Below are 12,747 nucleotides of genomic sequence, written 5' to 3'. Positions count from 1 at the left end.
AACAAGATTACAAAGAAGAGCTAAACACAATTAAATACATAGCACAAGAAAACGGATACAACCCCAACATAATAGACAACATAATACGAAAGACAAAATATAATCACAAAAAACATAAGAATACAACACAAACACAAGAACACAAAAAATACATCACACTAACATACGAAAACAAAAACACATACAAGATTGCAACCTCATTCAATAAATTAAATTACAACATCGCATATAGAACAAATAATACTCTACAAAAACATCTCAACACACAAACAACACAAACAAACAAATACAACCACACAGGCGTATACAAACTCAAATGTAACATCTGCAATAACTTCTACATAGGACAGACAGGCAGATCATTTCAAACAGGTTACAAAGAACACATCAGAGCCATAACAAAATTACAAAACACTTCCACATATCAGAACACATCACAAATGTTAACCACACCTACAGAGACATAAACACAGACATGGAAATTCTACACATCCAACCAAAAAGCCAGAAACTAAACACACTAGAACAATATTTTGATATTTTGCCCCTACCTTGTATTTACATTCTTGAAACAGTCTGTTTCATCCACCAAAATTATGATAGTTTTAAAATAAACTCTGATTATCACAACTACAGCACAAGAACATGCAATAATTTACATTTTAATCATCATAGGTTATCCAAAAGTCTCAATAGCTTATCACATACAGGGATAAGACTTTACAACAAACTCCCTGTTGAAACTAAAGCCCTTAGCTATGCTAGATTTAAAAAGTCAGTGAAACATATTTTACTTTTCCACATGCCTTTTACTGTCAATGAGTATCTTAGTTTAGCACTCCAAATTTAGCTTACAGTAGTTAGTATCTCCTTTTGTGTTTACTGCTTTTCTTTTCTATCTGATTCATGTCTGGGGTGAGACTGCCCAAGAGGATAAGGAAACCAAGAACCTTGTACAAGTAATGGTCTGAAGAAAACTGTGGAGAATTGACTTCATTACTGAATGTATTGATTGTATATTATTTGTATATTATTGTAGACATCTTGTATGTCGGAAAAACATGTATGTAATCGCATATTTATTATGTATTCACTCTGACGATGCCATGAAATCATTGTATTTCCTAAGGCTAATAAATATCTATCTATCTATCTATCTAATACGAAATATACAGACACACAAAAACACATCCAAATGAAATTCTCAACACGTAATTAAATTTCAGAACACACACACTCTTTGACTCCACATTACACTACACAAACACACCCCCAAGGAAACAAAACAAAAGGCGCCAAGACCAGCAACAATCAGTTCTGAAGAAGGTCATTAACAGACCGAAACATGTTAACCAGGTACAGTAATATTTAGCACGAGAAGGACATATGATACATATTCCGAAGAAAGAATTTGTTGAATATGTTCTTCAATATCGTTTATTTCACGTTGATGTTTACTTAAGCTTTATGTTTCATCACTTTTCTGAAGTAAAAGTGACTTAGAGCCAATTATATCAATTATATAGACATTACAAATACGTCATATACCAGTACTGTAATTTCAACATTAAATTAGCTCCTGAATTGGGTTCCTGGGTATTCCATCATGTCCTGGAACTTGACATTACCGGAACTACTTAAAGGTTCAATCATCAGGGCGAATAGATAAGACCAGAGAGAGTCACCTACTTGTTGGGCTCTTTATTCCAGGCTAATCCTGACAACTGAGGCATTATGTTAAATTAGTTTGTTCCCTGTAGCATTGTTTTTGCATAAAGAAACTAGGTAGATATATTTAATGTCTTCTGTTATTTCATTTAAAAATTATTTTCTTCCGCAGATTAAACTGGGCACATAATCCATCCAACTTTTCATCCATAAGATGATGATAGCTGTTGTATATTTTATGATGTAGTAGATAATAATATTAAAGATTTTTCCCAAGATGTTGAGTAATTGAGCTACTTCTAATATGTTTATGAGGTACAGAGAACATTCAGATCATTTTTCTGTTTAGAATGTTGTCACAAAACTTCTGAGTACAAAAAGTTCAAAACTAATACATATAAGTAAAATTTCAAGAAATGTGTACCAGTTTAAAAATCTGAAGGAAAATATGTGACAAAAAGTATCGTCATAACAACAACAGATTTGAATAATAGTGAGAAACTTCAAGGTGCCAGAAAGTTTTTAAAATGAAGGCCAATATTTGCACAGTCTTCTTCAACTTTCAGCATGGTGTAGTTTCTATTATAAAAATTTGTGAACTGGTGGTCATATTCGTTCCTTGTCTGACTTTTTTCTTTCCTTTTTTTTTTTTTTTTTTTAATAACAAATGCATTGACAATAGACAGATTCGAAAATTTACCAACAAATATGAATTATTCCTGGACTCACAAACATCAGATTAATTTAGTGATAATTTTTATCTTAGATAAATTTTCCTAAGTTTATCTGTTTGTTGTTGTTATTGTCATTGTCGCTGTCATTGTCTTCAGAGTCTTCCTCCTCCTTCTCTTGTTCTTCTTTACCAGCACACACTGTTACAAGTACTATTATTATTATTATTATTATTATTATTATTATTATTATTATTCATGGCTGTTATTATTATTATTATTATTATTATTATTATTATTATTATTATTATTATTATCATCATATCATTATCATTATTATTATCATCATTATAGTTCATTCATTATCTCATGAAACCAAATGCATTCATGCACAATAGCTCTTAGTAAAAACATTATGATGGGGGTAAGCGAGTTAGCTTGAAGTCAAAGCATAGTGAGGGAGGGAAGCTTCTCAGTCCACTTTTTCCTTCCCCTCACGTGCAGGTAAGTTTCACGAGATATCGAATGGGCTATTATTATTATTATTATTATTATTATTATTATTATTATTATTATTATTATTATTATTATTATTATTATTACCTCCATAGGTTGTGGATGCGAAAGCGCGGAGTTTGGTTGCTGTTCAGATGACAGGACACCTGCTTTAGGTCCAAATAAGGAAGGATGTGGATGTGAGTCTTCTAAATATGGCTGTTGTCCTGATGGAGTAACAGAAGCACAAGGGGAAAAATTTGAAGGATGTAAGGAAGTTCCATCTACACCTGGAGGTAATGAAATGTTTTAAATTACTACTGCAAAAAATTAGCAAATTAGTTCTTTCTGTTTAATAATTATTGAGGGCTTCAAAATTAATTGGTTCACATCATAACTGTACTGTGAACAAATTATGAATTACAAGTTACATGTACTAATGATTGTTAATAATTATGAATTTCTTTTCTTAATGATACTATTCAGAAATAGAAACTAAATTATCCATTTTTGAACCAAGAAGATAGTTGTAGTTTGCTGACTTATATTAGGCCTACAATTGAGTTTAATCATTTGAGTTAATTATTGCTTGTATTTATATTCTTTATACATTATGTAGCTCTATATGAGTTTTGTGCTATTAATTAACGAATTATGTTGAAAGTAGCTCTAAACATTTACCGATATATAAATTGAAGGTATTTGTGGATAAAGAGGTTATGTTACAAAAGTTACCACAGGCAGTTAACACTATAAGGCTATCTACTAAAAAATAGACTTGCATCTGTAACATATGTCCGTCATCATCATTGTATTTCTATATTCTGTGACAGGACAAACTGAAATAAAATGCTATGTGAAAGAACACTACCGGTACCATATAATATCGGTACAACAATGCTTCAAAAAGTAAGGTAACAAGAGTTCTCATGGACTACTTTATTTCAAAGGCTGATATACTGACACACAGTAGTAGAGCACTGGTAGACTTTACTTTTCAACATAGTCGCCATGCTTGTCCAAACATTTGTTCCAACGGTAGACCAAGCCATTGATGCCGGTATAGAAAACGTCTGCTTCAAGTTCCTGAAGTTACGTCATAACAGTTTGCTGAATGGCTGTATTGGGGTTGAATCACTAGGGATCTGAATTTTTAGCATCTATTTTCATCATTATTAGCATCTATTTTTTTCCAAAAGAAACTTTGTGCATTCTACCTTTCATTTCTCAAAAGATAACATTGTGCTCAGTTCAGTGTTTTCCTCCTTCAAATTAGGCCTACATCATCTGTCTGAAACAATGGCAACCATATTGTGATAAAACACGTTCATTGTCAACATTGTTTGAAAATGCTTTATTCTGTGTTCCTTAAGCATTAAATACTTTCACCATATCACATTTTTTAGTTTCACCTGTTATTCAAATAAGCTTCTTAAATTAATTGTATGCACTTCGAATTTCTTGTTTTGGTATACACTCGAAAATCCTGAAAGCATGTCATTATTTGATTCATCAACATTATTCAATAGAACTACATTCTTCGAGTAGAATGTATCTGCTATAGCCTCAAAGTTCTTTCGGCCAGAGTCCTTTTTCTTCAAAATTGATAGTTTATTCTTTGCTGACTGAGCAGCTTTGGAAAACATGTAGCTTCATCCAATGGACTTAAAGTGCCTTTAATTTTTGTATGTATAACGAGCTTTTTGCTTGAAAAAATAGCATTTTACTGATAAATCGCTATTAAATAACATTTTTCTCGTAATTTCGCAATTTGATAGGAAATTCGTATTTTTTTCGCACTTCCAATTCTGCTAGAAAATCATGCTAAATCACCATACAGATGAAGAGAAAGACTTTATACTCCACAATTAAAAAATTAGCGATTGCGAAATTTTCAGATCCTTATGAATCACTTATCATCCAGGTGCTTCTTCAATGGTCTGAAGAGACGGAAATCACTGAGTGCCAGGTCGGGCTGTAGGGATGATGGTCCAGTACCTCCCATCGGAAGTGTCGTTTTGCACTGTACACCCAGACAAGTTGACGATGAATTTCTGCTGGTGAGGTGTCCCTCAGACTCAAAATCCGAATCACACTAGGCACGGCCACGTTTGACCTTGTGCGCAGCTATCTTACACCTGATATTGCGCAACATATGCGTCATCTCATGTCTGTGTGATAAAGCTGTGGTCTGCTGCTGCGGCTCTGGCGAAAAATTAGACCAAGAGGGGGAATATGTCACCCGTGAGAGCTCTTGTTATTTTACATTTTTTAATCACCTTCGTACACTTTCATTCACTAAGAAAACTCAGTTTTCACAAAAATGTCACATAACCCTTTCATCCACTAATGCATTCAGTTATGAAATTAGTTATATTATATAATGTAATTGCTATAATCCATCTCCTCAGAGGATTGTAAACAAGACAAAGATAGAGGAACCTGTAGAGACTTCAAAGTGAAATGGTTCTTTGACATGGAATATGGCGGTTGTTCTCGTTTCTGGTATGGTGGCTGTGGAGGAAATGACAACAGATTTTCAAGTCAAGAAGAGTGCAGAGAAAAATGTGTTGAACCACCAGGCAGAGGTCAGTGTAATTTTTTCACACATTCTACACTTTCGATCCATGTAGCAATGACTTTTGGGACAAAATAATTATGTCATATGTGATAATGTGGTATTTAAATCTTCAGAAGTATTGACAATTTTTTTAGTTAATACATCCACATGTCTATAGTTGGTATCTCTAGAACATTAATCTTTATGTATTATATATTATTATTTAAGTACAAACGGACTAGGATGAAAAATTAATTATAATTACATTATCTGGAGTGAGGATGCACATTCTTATTTCATTCACTACTGATTGAAATAATACAATGGTCCAGTCAGGTGACGCATGTTTCAAGAAGTATGGTTTCAGTAGGCTTACAAATAATTAACGATACCTTCTGATATGATTTGTACTTTTACATATTATATCATACTTTTAAAAATCATTTTTAATTAAAATTGTAGCAAATTGTCTCTTACCATTTTTGTATCCAATCTGCCTTTTTTCAACGTACGCCACCGCTATTTTATGCCCATGTATTAAAATTTGTCTAATTTATTTGTAGGAAAATAAAATAACATAAATGTTCTTTAAGTAGTGTATCTGAATGAGCTGATTCTGAAAGTAAGTAAAGTAGAAGGAAAGGTGATCAATATGCTCTTATCTAAAAGTGTATAATGTTTCAGTTAAAAGTAAACATTATTTCGCTTTCCAGATAGTGTAGTTATTTCGCTTCCAAGAAAGTATACAATAGTTATTTCGCTTTCAAAAAAGCATGTTATTTGTTGATGTCAGAAGAAAATTAAAGATTAATAAAGGCTCATTTTATCTTTTAGTGAAATTATTGTATTTCATAATCATATGCATTATTTCTGCATGCATAACTTGTACCAGTATATATTAAACATGAATAAAATTCATGCCATAGGATATAAGAAATTTCAATGTACTACAGTACAGTACAAAGACAGATGGACAGATAGAAGATCAGATGAATCTTTAGTCTTCTTCACCTTTTCTTCTCTTCTTCTTTTACTAATTTTTGTGCTTTTATTCTTCGTCCTCTTTCTGTTTATATTTCTCTTTTTAACCATTCTTATCTCTTTACATATTCTGTTACTTACTACCAGTGAATTTATAATCCATAAATACATATTTAGACATATTTTATTTAACTGATAGCCTACTTATTTTGTCATGTTATAACTGTCATTGATGTTTTCTAAAGATAGTATATTTTAACAACTTAAAATTAAAAAATTTAGCATTTATTTGCCAGTCGGTATATCGTATTATGTAGTAGTTCGTCAATTTCAATATTGTTGTAAGTATGGTTTGTGTTTAATTTCTTTTCGGTACTTAGTTTTTATTATGTCCCACAGTTATTGCAAACATAGCCCACCATGTCAGTTATGCCCACTGAACATAATTTTTGAAAAATAATGCAGAAATGACTAAAGATGAAGATGAAATTGGTGATGAAAATGAAGTAGGTGAATGTCCACATTCGATGATTTTGTACAAACCCTGATTTTATCATCTCTAGTGCTAACCAGATTGAAACATCTGATTCAGAATCAGATGACGAGTTGTTAGAAAGAGACATACAACTCCCTAATGAAGTTGCCAGATGAGAATAGAGTTGAAACAGCCCCACCTCCTCCTAATACTTCTCCAACAAATGACGTATATCTTGGAGAAGACAAGTTTGTATGGTACAGCAGCCAACCTCACCGAAATCCAGAAAAACCCCTTCACAAAATATTATTCGAGGTCTGTCTGGTATTACCACATCCTCTAAAGACTTTCGTAGTGCAGCTGCTTCTGGTTAATTGATAAAAATAAATTATCTTAAATTAAATATTTTTAATTATATTTATTGTAAAATATGTGTTTATTGTTAAATATATTATTATCTTGAATGAAATGTGTATAAATTACTTATGGGAATAACAGTGAAATTTGCCCAGTCTCTTATACTTGTTTTTTTGAAAGATGGGACATGACAGGAGCATTGCAATCAGAAAAACAACTGAATGTCACATACCGTGGTAGGCCTGTTGCTATGGTAACAATGGTTGAGTTGCCAAACTTACAATTCCCACATGGTGAGTGCTTAATAGCTCTCTTGGCGACATTTATTGTGCACACAGTGTTAGCATTGACACGTTTTGTCTTTGATTCTCTGTCGATTTTTGTATTGTTTTCTTACCTTCGCATCAATTGCCAATGAATGTTGTAACGTAAGCCACTTCACGACAATTACTACTTTCCATCAGCTGGCAGCGTGATAGTCCATATTGGCAACATGGCACTGTAGTTCCAAGCTCGGCCACTTAACTGTCATGTCCCATCTTTCAAAAAAACAAGTATAGACCGATCTTTCTGTTAAGGGTTAAGTACCAATATAAATGATTTATTTAATGTTTTTAAGGTTAAAAATATATTAAAATATAATAAATAATTTTCTCTTCAGATGCTTGTTACCTGCCGAAGATTGCAGGACCTTGTGAAGGCTATTACCCACACTGGTACTACGATCCTGAGAGACAGCAATGTGGACAGTTCATTTATGGTGGCTGCCTAGGCAATAACAACAGATTCGAGACAAGGGAAGACTGTGAGGAACTCTGCGTCATTCCAGAAACCCTTGGTGAGAATTTAAACATGCTGTTATACTAAGTTGCACTTTGAATTCCAGAGGTTGTTCAATGTAAATGAGAAAGTGCAGTAATGATGGTGTTGGAGAGTTGGAAGAATTTGAAAAGAAACGCCTAGTTATGGCCTGTTTCAAAGCACTACCTGAACTCTTTGCTTTTGCAGTGAATTGCAATTGTAATGCTGTACGATACCATGATCGGAACTCATGATGCAAATCAAACCCGAAATTTTTATATCATTTGGAATTTGCAGTATGAATACAGTAAAACCATGTTTTAACTTTCCCGTTTTTAAGGAATAATTTCAGAAGTCCCGGAAAAACTGCCATAAATAAACTATTAATAATAATAATAATAATAATAATAATAATAATAATAATAATAATAATAATAATAATGTCATCCTTAACTAGTCTCAGTAAGTTCTGGTCTTTGTGGACACCACAGCATTTCAGTCCCTGAAGAAGATGGCAAGGCTAGTCATCGAAAGCTTGAAAGCATCAATTCAACTGAAGGCTGGTTCACAATAAACCGGGAACGGAAACGACAACGAGAACGAGAACGGAAATATTGTTAAAATAAATATATTTAAATGTGAGCATTTACAATTAACTATTGTGTATGCTCACATTTAAATACATTTATTTTTAACTTTATTTCCGTTCTCGTTGTTGTTTCCATTCCCGGTTTATTGTGAACCAGCCTTTACTTGGCTGAGAACCCAAGAAGAGAGTTACAGTATTCCATTACCTGGTGTCTATAAAACACCTTGTTACGTGAAAACCCCCTTAAAAACCGCATTTTAAGAAAAAATAATAATTAGAGATTGTTAAAAAGGGCTTTCAAGATTGGAAGTTGTTTTTGCCTAAGAGAAAAGGATTATCAAAATAATAATTAATATCGTTCATTAAATAACATAAGATATTGCAATTCTCATTCATTATGATCCATTCTGTAAATAAATTAAACAAAAATTGCACACATTAAGTTACTAGGTACTACCGTATAGACCTTTGTTAATAAGATTGAGTGCTTACTTTTCTATTTCAGATATATGCGAACAATCCAAAGCTGAGGGACCATGTCGTGGTAACTTCTCTCGCTGGTATTACGATCAAGAGTTGCGAATGTGTCAAGAGTTCACTTATGGTGGTTGCCACGGGAACAGAAATAATTTCCTTACAGAGACAGAATGTCAGCATAAATGCATACAACCTGGCAGGAGTAGAGGTAAGTTAACACAAAGGTATACAAATTATACGAAGAAGCAGACAGCAACATTTAATATATTAACATTTGATACAGAGTTATTAGTACAATTTAAAAGAAAAGTATTCATTTAGAGTTACTTTTAACTGTTTTAAAATGCTATGTTTTCCCATGTTGCATTTATAATAATGATATTTTTTAATTGTTAAAGTGTTTCAAACGAATATTCATGAATATAAATGAACCTCTACTGTCTTTTTTATGTTCCTTGGTTTGAACTAATATCACAATTATATACAATTATAACTGGAATACGTCTTTGTTCAAGGTACAAAATTGATGAGAACATGTCACATTTTTTTGTAACACGAAGTTCAAATATTCTCCACTAGATACTGCACATGCCAAAGATATGTGCTGCCATCTGTCGAGTATTGCATAATCTATTGTATTTGAAAGTGAATAAGTGATGAGGAAAATCATACACGTAACAATAGAAAAATGACATTAAAAATACAAATATTAAAATAAGGACAAATGCAGTTATCGGAATTTTGTCACTTTTATTTTTCATTGAAGGCTTTTTTTAACTATGTAACAGATTGATGAAAAAATATTTTTATTATATTTCATTTATAAATAAGACTTAGCATTTTTAAATGGAAGGAAATTGCAGTCTCCATATATCGAATTTAAGTACTATATCTTTTCATTCTGTCAATAAATTATTAATTGATAATGTAGTAGGGCAATGTTAAGACGTTGTCAATAGTAATGCAGCTACTTTCATTTTAGATTTATTATACTTCGTAAGTATTAAAGCAGGAATTTTTGTGTGTAATTTTTCATCATTTAAATTTGTTTATCCAAGCAGCTGACGTACAACGTGATTATAAATTTTTTTAGTTTTTGCACCAACATTTTGAAACTGCATGTCTCCTCATATTAGGAGAAACAAGAAAAGGAGAATCCTTTGGATCCACTATTCAGAACTATTCTTCAGTTCTGGTAACTAATCCAGCAGATAGACTTTCCTCTGACTCCTTTGATGATGGATCCTATACAATACCTAGGTTAGATCCAAAATGTTGGATGCTTGTACATCTATGGAACTATGCATAGATGAAAAAAAAAATTGCACATAACCTGTATTAATTTTTTTTTTGTCATTTCAAATGCTTAACTAATAAATTGCTTAAGATAAGGAGGAGGTGACCCAATTTTATATCAACACTTACTTTAATTCTTTGGACACCCAGAAATATATATTAAAAACAAAAATTGACCAAAACTGTATTATTTAAAGCAGAACAGTTTTAATTTAGTTAAGATGACGTAATGAATACAGACTACTGGCATGTCCTTTGTCCAACATTTTCATATTTAGATGTTCAAGTTAATGACTAATCTATTAATTAGAATAATAGTCTTATATTTCCTTTTAATTAAAAAAAATGTGTCATCATAACCATCGTGATCACTATCACATGTTTATTATACTAAAATGTTTTCTACCTTTCCTCTGGAATTGTTGGAAATTTCTCTGAAACATATTATCTGGGTAGCCTAATGTTTGAATACACGGTACACTCGCGCATTTCAATGTTTCTCTTTTATACCACAAGGGTCACAAGGAACGTTTTGTTGTTTTTCTCTTTCCCACTGCCAGGGACGCAAGAAACGGCCACCAGAGCCAAAAGAGCGAATTTTTTTAATGTAATTATTCGCTATTAGTGCAGTAACGATTTAAGTGTTGATTAATTTTGTTCTATTAGTGTTGCATTTTTGGTCCAGAGAAAATACTCAGCTAAAAATAAGATATGTGTTTTCATAAAAGACGGATATTTCCCTGGACCAAAAATACAAATTCGCTCATTTGGCGGTGACTTAACTTCAATTTTGTGTTCTTTCTGTTACTTTCGTATTTTTATTTCTTTCTTCATATATTTCATGTTCAATTAAGCTTACTTGTAAACTTCGAAATAACCAATTTAGTTTTTGTTGGTAAACTTCTCCTAGAACGAGGAAATATTCTGTAAGTATATCTGCTGCTGCTGTTTTCTTCATCACATACTTTGTTTCAGCAGTATTGGATAATTGTGCTCTTCCTAAGGACATGGGTCCTTGTCCGGGTGCAATTCTTCGCTGGTATTATGATGTCTCAGAGAAAAGTTGCAAACAGTTCATGTATGGGGGTTGTCAAGGCAATGGAAACAGGTTCAAAACTGAGGAGGAGTGCAAACATAAGTGCCACGTATCAAGTCATGCAAGTTTCAGAGGTATTCAGAGTGCCACTGTCCTCAGTAGGTGTTCCCTTCTGTTGGTGTCATAACCTCTGTAAACAACTTGTATATTCTGTATATACATTGAAAACTCTGACATTTACTCATTAAGGGAAGCTATGCATGAAATGGTGTCTTTTGCACTACATGATTATTAGGTAGCTGTACTGACATACCGGTACCACTATGAAGCTGTTATATTTAACACAAAGTTAACTAGAGTCGCAACATTTGTGTACAGAATGTATAATAAAGTAGACTTCCTGGGATATAATAATGTAGATAAAGATATGTTTTACTTTTTTTGTGTAACTGAGTATTTGAAACTAATATCTTAACAACAATGTTCATGTCTACCTTTGCTATTATTGGTTCAGAAGTTATAAGTCATTAAAATTCTAAAGGTTTGTAAGGATCGCTCTGTAGTTTGAGTGTCTATAAATGTCAAAATTGTAATGAATTATATACATTTCTTAACTCACAATAAGTATTGCTGTGGAACCAGAATACTTAAATTGATAATTTATGGAACCTAGAAATCAGTGGCGGCTGGTGAAGTTTGGGTCTAGGTGTTGCACTTTCTGTGATGAGAGGGGTAGAATTAGTTACCTTTATCAGTACATGGTCATGAACATTTTAATCCAATGCTGGTACTTAAATAATTAATATCAGTAATGTCCGTTCTTGTCCACGACTGTTCCCCATCAAACAAAATACACGGAAAACAAAACAATGCGTTTTTCACTTCACAACCACAAAGCCAGTCATGATTATTGTAAATTTCCTTTCTAAAAATTCTCTTAACTGTTTTTTCCCCGTAGTAACTGTCTGGACAATATTTAGATCAGGCAATGGTCTACCTAGTTCTTTAATTTTTTATTTTTCTTCGTCAGAAAGTACAGAAAAGTTCTTGTTTTGTAAACTATTTACAGAATTCATAATGGTAAACGCACGTATATCACAAACTTGAAGAAAACATCACTGCACTATAAAAATTGTGATAACTACCACAATTCACATAATACTCATTAAACTCCAGAAAAGTTCCTGTTTTTTTTTAAAACTTACAAAATTCATAACGTTATATGCCTACATACCTATGTCACAAACTTGGCGGAAATATCACATCCAATAAAAAAAAATTGTATTATGCAGCACAATTCACATAAAACTACTTAAATTCCAACAAAAACTAAATATTTAA

At 32.4% G+C, this 12,747-nt stretch overlaps 1 protein-coding gene across 5 annotated transcripts in view; it reads left to right on the top strand.

Moving 5' to 3' along the window:
• Positions 1–12,747, top strand: part of Ppn (proteoglycan-like sulfated glycoprotein papilin) — a 743,946-nt gene that overhangs the window by 685,168 nt on the left and 46,031 nt on the right. For 3 of the 5 annotated variants that reach the window (XM_069817364.1, XM_069817365.1, XM_069817361.1), the window contains exons 24-28: positions 2,951–3,130; positions 5,246–5,422; positions 7,869–8,045; positions 9,103–9,282; positions 11,349–11,540. In XM_069817364.1, the coding sequence (XP_069673465.1) occupies positions 2,951–3,130; positions 5,246–5,422; positions 7,869–8,045; positions 9,103–9,282; positions 11,349–11,540 (906 nt within the window). The remainder of the gene's footprint in view (positions 1–2,950; positions 3,131–5,245; positions 5,423–7,868; positions 8,046–9,102; positions 9,283–11,348; positions 11,541–12,747) is intronic. The other 2 variants (XM_069817363.1, XM_069817362.1) reach the window with 1 other exon arrangement.

Source organism: Periplaneta americana, chromosome 17 (genome assembly GCF_040183065.1).
Source record: "Periplaneta americana isolate PAMFEO1 chromosome 17, P.americana_PAMFEO1_priV1, whole genome shotgun sequence".
Lineage (NCBI taxonomy): Eukaryota > Metazoa > Arthropoda > Insecta > Blattodea > Blattidae > Periplaneta > Periplaneta americana.
The sequence above is the reverse complement of the archived record's forward strand: the minus strand, read 5'-3'. Positions and strand labels throughout refer to the sequence as shown.